Below are 12,170 nucleotides of genomic sequence, written 5' to 3'. Positions count from 1 at the left end.
TGGCCATGAGAAATGCAGGGTTGCAGGGATATGGTAGGAACGTTGAATGATCTTAAGAGCATCAGTGTGGACTTGATAGGCTGAATGGCCTGCTTCCACACTATAGTGATTCTACAAAAAATTTCTTTGATTCAGAATACTACTAATGTATGGGACTTTGCCTCATTCATCAGATTTGTTCACGGGCTGGAATTTGAGACTGTAGGAAGGCTGTGATACTTGCTGTCAACTTAACACGTTTGCTATTTGCTGTCAGACTTCATCTTAGGGAATCATGAATGGTGCCAAGAACCCCAAGTTCTCCAGACCAACTGCTGTAAAGGAGGGTCCCTGACAGGCAGAAGGGCAGGAGACTCATTGTTGATATACAATTCCTGCTTCATATGTTATATATATATATATATATATAATATACAATGTGTTGATTTATGTATTTAGTTACTGCTTTATACATATATAAACCACTTAACATATCTACCACTTAATGTATAAATTTTCTGCTTAATATATTTATTGCTGCTCTATATGTATCTTACCACTTCAAAAATGTGTTAATTTGAATGACTTAATCTGTATTGAGTTTTTGTTACATCCCACTGAATCTGCTATTGAACCTTGATATTGCCCCATCAGTGTGCCCTTTGCCTCTGTAAGACTATTCCTTCTGTCTGTCAATCATTCCTAACTTTCACCCTACCTTAGACCTTCCTTTTGCCCTTGTCAAATCCACCCTTTGTTCAAATGCTATATATGTCTCTAACTTTCCCCACCCCTGATGGAGGGTCTGAAAGATGAAAAGTTAAATCTGTTTTCCTCTACAGATGTTGCCATAATTTGTTACAATATTTTCTTAGAATTAACAACCTTAGTATCAGTTGGAGTCTCTTTTTTGCTTTTACTATTGTAAGTGTGAAAAACCATGTCAAAAGCATAATGAAAAATTTGAAAACAAATTTTTATTTTTTGTCAACTATAAAGACAATGCAAATTAAATAAAAGACACAGCATTAATTTCATATAGTATATGTAATTCACAGCGTAGATTTTTAGCTTCTGTAACAATATACAGATCATTTTTTAAGTCGATGGAAGATATGTTATTTTAACATATGCTTCAATATCTGAAATACACATAACAGTTCTAAATAATCACACTCTGTGTACAGGGATTTATTGGAACAATTTAGATCCTGTTTTGAATTTTCATACAACACAACTATTCTAAAATTGTGCTTGAACATAGCCATGGTTCTTATTGTTTAAGAAACATTTTAACAGCCTCCCACCATGAACTCCACTTTGTTCATGATCAGCATCTAGCATGCTTTTGTGAATAATTATATTATAAAGTTACTTGAATCACTGTAGGGAGATTGTGTTTTCTGATACTGCATTTATCAGTTATTTTGTAAGGGCTAACTAGACAAACACATACGGGAGAAAACATGGAAAGTTAGGTCAATAGGGATAGCTGACGATGAGTAGCGAAGCATAAACATCAGCATGGATCATTTGAGCCAAATGGCATGTTGCATTTGGTACCTTCTAGTTCCGCGTTGGTTGAAATTGTTTCTTTCCATTCTAGCTCATCATACTGTGATCACCGCCCATTAACATTTGTTACAACTCCTTAATTATGGTTTGTAAAATATGGTATGGATTATAACATGCATGAATAACGCTGGACACACCAGGATATTGACAAGAGAAACCCATGTTTCAGGTATTGGTCTTCACTCTGATGAAGTGTTAACAGGAACATTGGAACAATAGCTGAAATGTTAACCTATATTTCTCATTATAGATGCAATGAACGTAGAATCATATATGGTGTGTATTCCCAGAATGCACTGTATGCATTTTTTTTCTGGTTTCCAGCATTTGTGTGTTTTATTCCTCTTCCATGTATGGATAAGGAATGATGTTGGTTAGAAAAACAAACTCAACAGCAACTTCTAAAGGTCAAGCAAGAATGGGCAATAAATGTTAGTCTTATTGGCCCATATCCTGAGATTATCTTTTTCTTACAAAACTAGAATGTACCAGAAAAATGCTGAACAAAGTGCTGGGCCATTAGGAGTATGTGCCAGTGGGCAAGAGGGACAGAATCATCAGGAATTTAGTGAGCTGTAACTAACTACAGGGAACTGGGACACAGTTAATGTGAATAGTGCCACCAGCAAGTGGGCTTTCAAGACTCCTGCTATCAGAAGCAGTGAAACAGCTATGAGAACCATGGCTATGACAGGGAAGTCCGTGTTGTCAGTTGATGCAATTCAGGTCTACCTTATTATTTCAATGGTTAATAATATGATATTGCACCAGTAGCAGTGCACTAATAAATTATCTCACCCTTGGTAACAACAGTCACTATAACAAGTAAGGATAATGGGGTGTTGTCTATAAGTCAAATAATTCAATGAGTGGCCATAGTCAATGTGAGATCCTATTTATTCTATGCATTTACGTTTCATTAATTTTACTGCAAAAATACAATTTATTAAATATTTCAGTGTCAATCCCAGCAATCTAATGACATTTGTATATGACTGAATGTATCAAGGTGCAAGGATTCATATTTTATGAAGGATGTAGTACGTTGTTTGTTGCTCCCTGTGTGAATATTACCAGAGGAAGCAATCTATTAAAATTACATTAATGCCCATAGAATAAAACAGCAATGTAGGTGAGAGATGAAATTGAATGTAAAAGCTTTGTGGGAAAAATGACAAAATTAAACACTACCATATCTAATAGCAGTAATGTTATTTAAAAATAGTTTGTATAAGACATGTGATGGTGGTTTTGTTTTAAAATCACCTGTGCTCTTTGCCATATCATTGCTGGGTATATTGAAAGGCAACAAACACATGACTTCCCAACCATTACACAGCACACATGCAGGACGCTGGCTATAGAAAAATGCTACATAGGCTAGGGCGAGATACTGAAGTGCATCTGCTATTGGCAGCTTTCATCCTAATTGAGCCCTATGTCTCTGCTAAAATCACTAGCGCATTATTTATTGCTGTCAAGACACAAATTGGATGATAAGTAATTAAACTACATTTATAAATAAAACAAAAAGAACACTCTTTGTCTAACATTGTAAGAACCACAATTAGTGAGTCTCCAAGATGTTTGAGATTCTGTTTAATATTATGCCATGAAGCTCTACTTTTCTTTTGAACAAACACGTGACTGAAACAAATGAACTTTACACCTTTGGAATGATGGTTTGGTTGTAATCTGAATATTTCTTTCCATTAAGAAAGTGTTTTATAGGGACTAAGTTTTTGAACAAAGCTCTTTAAAATGTTCACTTGTCCCTTTTAGAGCAATTTGGTAACACAGCTTGTAATTTATATTGTATAATATCCACATCAAAACATCACTAAACACTACACACAGCAAATTTATTTTTGAAGTGCAGAAAATTTAATTTTAATTGTAAATAAGAACTGTGTATCTTTCTTTAAATTACAAAACTCTTACTGAGACAGATATATCATCTCCGGACGTGCAGCTTACCCTCATGGTCTGTGCAGTTTGTTTTCAGAAATTGCTGTTCTGTAGGAGGGAACTCAAAATGCAACAACTGCTGTAGTTATGGCCCTTTATTCTCCCAGTTGTTCAAATAAGAACATCTCTAATCAAATTTCTGGCTTTAAATGTGGAACAGGGAGATGAAACAGACAGAAGGATATTACAGGGACACTCGCCTTGTAATTAAATCAGAAATTAACAACACGTCAGTTTCCAATTGGGTTGGTAAAATCATGGAGAGTAAAGGAGGATTCCAGGAGTGGAGAGCTACAGCTATGAGGGCAGAAGTGAAACATCACGACTAATTCCACATTGAGCAGAAAGACAGTAGATTTAATAGATTTTTTATATATGAAAGGAAATTACTAAATATAAATGAACAAATTACAAATTCCTCTCGATGGAGTGAATAAGAAAGGATAATTTCCTCTGGTCGGGGGTATCAGTGATACATTAACTTAAAATTGTTATGGAGAGAATGAGGAGACACACTGAGCCAGTTTCTTTCCACAGAAGATTGCTGGATGGTGAAATATTTGGCCGCAGGATGTGCATGAGACAGATTACTGCACCGTTTTGCGAAGGGAGGAAGCTAGTTCGGGACCGAGCCGGCGCCCAGTTATCCTATTAAGATTTTTGGTCCCAAAGAGATGAAAACTGATTTCTCAGCCGCTTTAAGCGTCCCCTGCGCAATGTAAGAGAATCGGGTCAGTGGAACATTTGTTGAACTTCCTTCAAAACCTCACTCTGGGACACCATACAGCAGTTCACAAGTGCAACTAATTCATACGTGAGGGTTTTTAAACATTTCTTTTTGAAGTCTTTAATTTTGCTGTCGGTCAGTAACTGGGATCCCATCGCTGATCCCCTTGCCCTCACAGTCTCTTTGGATGTCCCCTGGAGACTGGGACCGAGGCGGGATCGACGCGCACTTGCTAGCCTCGCCGGCGCTCTCTTTGCCGGGGGGCTGCCCGCTTTCCCCGTGCGTTTTCAAGTGCTTGGTGAGGTGGTCGGTCCTCATGAAGACCCGGTTGCAGATGGGGCAGAAGAACCTCTTGGAGCCCGTGTGGGTCTGGAGGTGCCGCTGCAGCTCGTCCGAGCGGGTGAAGCGCTTGCCGCAGAAGAGCCAGTTACAGACGAACGGCCGGTCGCCGCTGTGCCACCGGAGGTGAGCCTTCAGGTGAGAGGTTTTCACGTAGGCTTTGCCGCAGCCCGGAATGTGGCAGTTATGAAGCACCTTCTTCTTGCTGCTTCCATCCGTGGCTGAGCCCAGTCTCTCGGCCTCCAAGCAGTTAGGACAGCGGCAGTTCCCCTGCGCCGAGCTCCGGGATAGGGAACGCCTGGAAATCTTTGCCCTCCCAGCTCCTTCCAAGGTCTGGTTGAGGAGCAGCGGCTCCTGCATGGGCTCGGTTTGCTTATAGCCGTCCTGGTTGATCATGACTTGGCCTGACTGGATCAGGTGGGTCGGGGTCCCGCAGATTTGATGGTCGGACCCGTAGCCCCCTAAAGGGGGCTGCAGGGCACCCGGGTGGGGGGAGTTTTGAAGTCCCGCCTGGTTGTTCTGAAGATCCATCCAATTGGAGCCTGCATGTAGGTCCCACCAGGTGGCCGAGAGACCCCCGTCCTCAGCTGCCCCACCCTGGGGAGGGGGTCTGAACCAAGAATCGTGATAGTGAGCCATGTCGACCCGGGGGTGCACGGAGTTTGCAAAATATTCGAGCGTCGAGTGGACGTGGGGTTTGTACTGGACGCAATCCTGTGACTTTAGGCTCGGGCTGTTGAGTAATGCATACTTATTGTTGACGGAGAAGTTGGAGCTGGTGTTCAAAGAGGGAGAGAAAGCACCACTCCCAGTCGTTGTTATCCCCAAGTTCTTAGGAAGCGCGGCCGATTTCCAGGAGGTGAAGCCGGGACTCAGAGGCGAAGCGTGCTGTTCTCCGAGGCTACTCCATGTGGCAGCTTGCATTGCCGGGGGGAGGCTCGAGCAAGAGTGCAGGCCGACTGCAAACGAAAGGAGACAGTGAGAAGCGGCTCTGCGATAAACCAGGAGGGCGCAGGATGCGAGCTGAGTGAAGCGAGTTCTCAATTAATGAACAAAAATATTGCAACGACACGCGGTTTCTCTACCCGCCTCCACCCCCAACCCGCCTCAGAGTTTCGCAGCGACCTGATAAAAAGCAAACACACACCGCAAATTGGAAGTGGATGGGGAGGAATGAGGGAAAGCATCGAACCGGTCCACAAACTTGATCCAGCGTTTGAAACCGGGAGTGTGTGTCTGCTGGGTTTTCCGTGTGAAATGGGTCCATCTCAGAATCGCTAGACTTGCATCCGTCAGAGAGAATTTCCAAACCCCAGATTCGACAACACCCCTCCTCCTTTTCCACTCCTAACCCCGTCTCTATTCCAAAAGCCAGTCCGTGAACGGGGGTAGAGATTGGCAATTAGCAATAAGAATAAACTAACTTAGCGAGGAGCTAAAATGGGCTGAAGAGCAGGGGAACAGTCTGTCCTGCGAGCACTGGACTGTTTGTTATATGGCATGACGTGGAGGTGCCGGTGTCGGACTGGGGTGGACAAGGTCAGAAGTCACACGACGCAAGCGTTTGGAGCGCTTCTTCAACAATCGCACCGCCACACACACAAACACACAGACTCTCTCAAACACACACACTCCAGGTTATATAATCCAACAGGTTTATTTGAAATCACAAGCTTTCGAAGAGCTGCTGAGCTATAACCTGGTGTCTTTGACTTCTGGAGTTTGTTATGTAAGGACGGATATGTGAACACAACCTACCCACTTTCCTGTTTAGCATCTACTTATAAGACAGGCTTCAATACCAGAACAAAATCTTGTAGAATGTTGTAACTTCAGGCATTTTCTGTCAGTTTTGTTTTGTTGGGGACGAGGTGTTAACATTAAAAAGGAAAGCATCGGTCAATACATTTGACCGTAGGATTTTCAAGCGCAAGACCACCTTTTGACTTAGAATCCCTACAGTGTGGAAAAAGGCCCTTTGGCCCAATAAGTCCACACCGACCCTCAGAGCACCTACCCAAACCCAACCCCTCTAACCTACCCATGCCTGAACACTATGGGATAATTTAACACGGCCAATCCACCCTAACGTGCACATTTTTGGACTGTGGGAGGAAACCGGAGTACTCAGAGGGACCCCACACAGACACAAGGAGAATGTGTAAACTCCACGCAGTCACCCGAGAGTGTAATTGAACTCAGGTCCCTGGCGCTGTGAGGCAGCAGTGCGAACCACTGAGCCACCATGCCGCCCCTTTTACGATCCAATTTATTCAGATTAAGGTGCCTGAGAAAGTATGAGCTATTTATTAGCGTTAAAACGAATTTATATCCTACTCATGTTTGACAACTTTCTTTCTTACACTCCTGGGAAGTAAACAAGAAATAGTTTATCATCTGGTTATCATCTCCTACCTCTAGCATCCCATCTCCTTGTAGATATTTTCCAATCAATCTCATTTCCCCCCTAAGGAGGTGTTTGATTTTATTTAGCGAATGCAAATTCTGAAATTAAGTGATAGCCTTTTCATTTTTCTGAGTTTAAGGTGATTACTCCTCGACTTGGTCTGTACAGGGGACACCCCTCAAGAATTTGTATTGTACGTGCTCTTCCACAGGTACATGAAACGTTTTGAATTTCCCTTCTGGTGCCCCAAATGCATGTTAATATAATCTTGTACACGTGAGAGAGGCCGATGGTTTGTTTGTTGAACGAGTTAAACTCAAATCTTTGCTGCGTTTGTGACTATATATAAAGATGTATGAATAAAGTGCATTTTTCGAATAATAAAACGAAGGGTTTATACGGAGGCTGCAGCCGTGGACTTTGTGCGCAAGGAGCTCTGCATCGTCCTGAAACGTTTAGAAAGGATCGCTGGTCCTATCGTAAGTCAAATCCCACTATTCAATAGGTGCAGAGATAGTAGGAACTGCAGATGCTGGAGAATCTGAGATAACAAGGTGTAGAGCTGGATGGTGGCCTGCTGTGTTCATTCATTAGGTGGAGATTGTCACAAGAAACTGAATTATAGCTGCTCTATAAAGTGAGTCTTCTTATTCTTCACTAACTCGACCCTGCTGACTCAACCTGGACACTACAAGCCCAATCGCCGAATTCTAGACTCCTCACCCCCTACTCCCGCTCCACTGGTTCTCATGCTACCTCAAGTCCCGACATTTCACAGAAAACTCTTCCTTTTTTATTCAAGATGTCACTTGTCCGAAAGTTGGCCACTTTTGCCATGTTAAAAATCAGTCATTGACGCAAAAATGTTACAGAATCTGCGCTGGATAGAATCGTGCTAAATGTAATTCTACAAATGCGTCTTTCATTGTTCATAAGCCTCGTGAAAAAAGCTTTTATTTTGGTGACCAATCCCTCAGAAATCTGCCTATCTCTGTGTCCGGCTGTTTTGGGTGAGATTTATATTTGAAAACGCTGTACACTTTTCTAGCCTCCTTGCGAGACTTAAATTGTGTTTTTACTGCAATCACATTCAGAACTTTACAGAATTATTCTCGGCGTTGCACACTTGTGCAAAGGCAAAAAAACAAAAGGGGAATGTATAGCTAAAGCTGTGCTACGTTCTTATCTCAAAAGCTCCGACAGCGCGCACTGTGGTGAGGAACGCGGAACTATCAGGGACCACTCGATCCTCTTTTGAGTCAAGTTTGGAAAACGGTGGTATTCGTAATAGATACATTTTTGTTCGCAACAGAATAAATAACAAAGATTGAACGTGATCGGTTAGACTCGAGTGTTTTAATTCTTAAAAGCACACTTTTAAAAAACATCTCCCTGCATGGGTGTAACCGCTTCAGCAACTATCCGAATACCATCCACGAGCGACTTAAACTTTCGAGTTCGATTATTTTTTAAAGACAAGTGAATGTCATTTTCAATTCTTTCAACACGACGTCGGAATTGTCGGAGCTCAAATTCGTGATGAAACCCACTTCACACCTCCCCCCGCCCACCCCGACCCCCGTACTTTGGGAGCTGAGATCATTTTGTGTTAAAACATTGAGTCTTGTGCTGTGCCGCTAACACGGAACTCAACAAAAAGAAGCTCCAAACCCCAATTCTGCCACTTCTCTCTCTTCACCCAGTTTGGCAGGGACTCCTAATAAGCATGTAGCGTCTCTTTCTCTAATCCTGGGCTACACTTGAAGCGCGGGCATTGCGGGTGATTGTAACACACACGAAAGTGTATTTGAAATTGCAAGAGCGAAGTGAGCAGTGACCTCGAATGAAGAAAATGGCAGGATATTTCTGCCACAGAAACAGTTCTGAGGAAGGGTCACCGGACCCCAAACGTTAAATCTGATTATTTTCTTCACAGATGCTGCCAGACCTGCTGAGCTTTTCCAGCAACTTCTGTTTTTGTTCCTGATTTACAGCATCCGCAGTTCTTTCGGATTTGATTTAGGATATTTCTGCCATTTGATCAAAATTGTGAAGCTGTACTTTTTTTTTCTCCCCGGAGGCATAGACAGGGGCAGCAGAGAAAGGAGTGATGTGTAGCTGGATGGCGGATGTAACCGAGTGCTTTGTAGAGAAACTCGGTGGTTATTGTGTGAGGATACCGCAACACAGTCCAACACGTTATACCACTGCCCCCGGTTTCCCGGCAGCTGTGGCTACGAGCTGCAACATACACGCTAAACCGATACAGAACTGTATAGAACTTGCAAAACTCATTGCTCCCTCTCCTATAATATCTCGTAATTGCTTATCTCTCCGCCTCCTTTCCCGGATATGCATTCTGCAAGGTTATAAAACGCAACTCTAATCATTACTTTCAGAATAACCTCTCTTCCATTCTACTCCTTTCATCCTAATGGGTGTTCCTTAACTCTGCTCTTTTATGAGAACAATCTATGGGGCAGTTTCATTTATACTTGCTACAAAGGGGGCTTGAACGATCTGACTAGAACCCTCTTCCCGTTCTGTTAAAATGGTCTCTTCTTCAAGTCCAGACCCTCTAGGCTTGCTCAATACAAAATTAAAAAAACTTCAACTTCTAGCTTCTCTGTTCTGTACTACCAATCATTGGTTTAATTTCTATTTTAAAAAGTAGATAATGTAAAGCTGTGAAATAGTTCATCGTTTTGCATTTTTTTAAAAATATGTACGCCTGGGCTTTCATTATGTCCATCAGAATGATTATAAATCCAATCTCGGCGTGTCATTTAACAGATTATTGTAATGACGGGAAGACTTGATGAAATCTCTGTCTCTCACACACACAATTGTAATGTGCAATTCAAGTAGGTCCTGGATTCTAATGAACAAGGTCTCGACTCAATGAATCAATAAATGAAGACTTTTGATGTTCAAACACGAGCTCTGTTTCTCTCTCCAAGCCGGTGTTTGATCGGCGGAAGACGTTGCAGGCTTTCTTGTCATTTTTGCAACTGCTGGAGCAGTTGTCGAAAATTGTCCCCCAGAATTGGGACAGAAGGAGCGTTCAGAGTGACTGCGCTTTGCCCTTGAAACTAGAGGGTCCCGGAATATTGTTACGGCGCAGACCGAGGCCACTCGGCCCGCCCTGTATGCGCTGCTCCTATCCCCTAGTGCCAGTCTCCTGCCTTTTCCCCAAATCCCATTTCCTCTCCAAATAAATCATCCAAAAAGCCTCAAATGAACCTGCCTCCCCCACGCATTCTGGCAGCGCACTCCAAATCCCAGCTACTCGCTGACTGCAAGTCAGTTTTACGGCTCCTCTAGCTTCAACCTTGCTCGGTTAGCACAGGATGAGGCAAACGCCAGCCCCGCTCCTCCCCCCGCCTCCATCTTTCCAATCTCTCATTCCCAAACTGGTTGCCGACCGGAGCACGGACTCCGAGGCGAGGTTCAGGGGGTGCTGAGCTCTCTGCGCTCCAAGCACCGCTCCACTGCCCGGAAGAAAGTTTCTTTCCTAGCCCCGAGCCATAGAGGTCTCTTTGTATGTTGAAACATCGGTTGCCTGTGTTCCAAATAGCGACGTTAACACACACACACACACACACACACACACACACAGACACACACACACACACACACAGACACACAGACACACACACTCGGAGGGAGAGCAGAGGAAAGTCGCTGCTTACCTGCTGCTCCACCGGCGGGCTCAGTATCCGTGCTCTCTCCGCTCTCGGTAAACTCTCGGAAGATTGTTGGAATGCAATGGGACGGAGCGCTGCCAGAGATGTTGTAACGAAATTAAAGGGAAAAGAACCTTCCCCGAAAAACGACGAGACTTTAATGAGAAGCCGCTCTCAACAGGTGGTCAGGTCAAAATTGAGTGTGGGGCTAAGCTGAACACAGAGAGAGAGGGAGGGAGGGGGTACAGAGGGCTAGCAGTGGCCGCTCGGGGCTGCTGCGAATGCAGGCTGCTCTGTCAGTCTGAGTCAGCCTCACTTCCTATCTCTCTCCTCATCCTACACTGCCTCTGACTGATCGACGAGTTGCTCTTTTTACCGCGGAATCAGACATGACTCCTCCCAGCCTATGACTCGGCATCAAGCTACATCTTCAGAGAAAACAAAACCGCAAGCAGCCAACCGAGAGCTCTAACTGACATTCCGGACACCACATTCAGTTCTGGCAGGCTGGGGGTGGGGGCGGGGCGAGAGCTTCAGATCCACTTATTGCTGCAATTGTCTTTATAAAGAGAGAGTACCTTACTTCCAAACAACAAAACAAGACTTTTAAAACATCAGTACAAGTTGTGATCTTATCTTCCACTTCCTAACAGTGTCTATTCTTTAAACATGCACCATAGGCCCGTTTTGAGGGGGTCAAGCAAAACACGGTATGAATTAATCGTTATTTTGGTTCTATACAACGTATTTGTTGAAGCAATAGGATTTCGGCTGCTCCCAGGGTTGTGGGTTGGAGTTGTGTTGAGAACGGTTAGCATATGCCGCTTTATTCTAGCAGATGTTTCTTGCCTTTCAAATTGAACATCGAGAAACGTTTTGCTGGTTGTCAGGAGCTTGGCGAATTTGAATTTCCCAGGTGTCACATGAAGATCACTTCTCTCACCGCACCCCTACCCTCCACCCAACCACCATTAGAACAGGAGCTGTGTCCCACACAGAGCTCGAGCAGAAAGTTGTAGAAGCCCAGGCGCTGTCCCGTTTAGACACTGACCCTCACGGTGATTCTCTCGGGGAGGTGATTCACAGGTCCTAGATTATAGAATCCCTACAGTGTGGAAACAGGCCCTTCGGCCCAGCAAGTCTACACCGACCCTCAGAGCATCCCACCCAGATCCATTCCCTTAAGTTACACATCCCTGGAATGGGCAATTTCGCATGGCCAATCCACCTAACCTGCACATCTTTGGACTGTGGGAGGAAACCGGAGCACCCGGAGGAAACCCACGCAGACACGGGGAGAATGTGCAAACACCACACAGACAGTCGCCCGAGGGTTGTTGGTGAAGGCTGTGATAGGGGTGTTTCCGTCGCTCTCACCGAACACTGCCATCAAATCTCATGTTATACCCAGTACAGTGACAGCAACCTCAACTATAAATAAACCCTGACCCGCAAAGCTTTCCTAACGGGTCACGCGGGAATTCGCCGT

At 43.9% G+C, this 12,170-nt stretch overlaps 1 protein-coding gene across 1 annotated transcript; it reads right to left on the bottom strand.

The window, feature by feature from the left end:
* Window positions 1-3,435: 3,435 nt before the first annotated feature.
* On the bottom strand, window positions 3,436-11,008 carry LOC125466353 (transcription factor Sp6-like). Its single transcript, XM_048560747.1, has 2 exons — window positions 10,688-11,008; window positions 3,436-5,547 (listed from the first exon to the last, which is right to left on the bottom strand). The coding sequence occupies exon 2, from the start codon at window positions 5,510-5,512 to the stop codon at window positions 4,370-4,372; it is 1,143 nt and encodes a 380-aa protein (XP_048416704.1). The 5' UTR covers window positions 5,513-5,547; window positions 10,688-11,008; the 3' UTR covers window positions 3,436-4,369.
* Window positions 11,009-12,170: the final 1,162 nt, after the last annotated feature.

This window comes from Stegostoma tigrinum, chromosome 31 (genome assembly GCF_030684315.1).
Source record: "Stegostoma tigrinum isolate sSteTig4 chromosome 31, sSteTig4.hap1, whole genome shotgun sequence".
Taxonomy (NCBI): domain Eukaryota; kingdom Metazoa; phylum Chordata; class Chondrichthyes; order Orectolobiformes; family Stegostomatidae; genus Stegostoma; species Stegostoma tigrinum.
The sequence above is the reverse complement of the archived record's forward strand: the minus strand, read 5'-3'. Positions and strand labels throughout refer to the sequence as shown.

Excerpts from the sequence above, each read along its gene's own strand:
- LOC125466353 (XM_048560747.1), bottom strand. The coding sequence starts at position 5,512 with ATGCAAGCTGCCACATGGAGTAGCCTCGGAGAACAGCACGCTTCGCCT.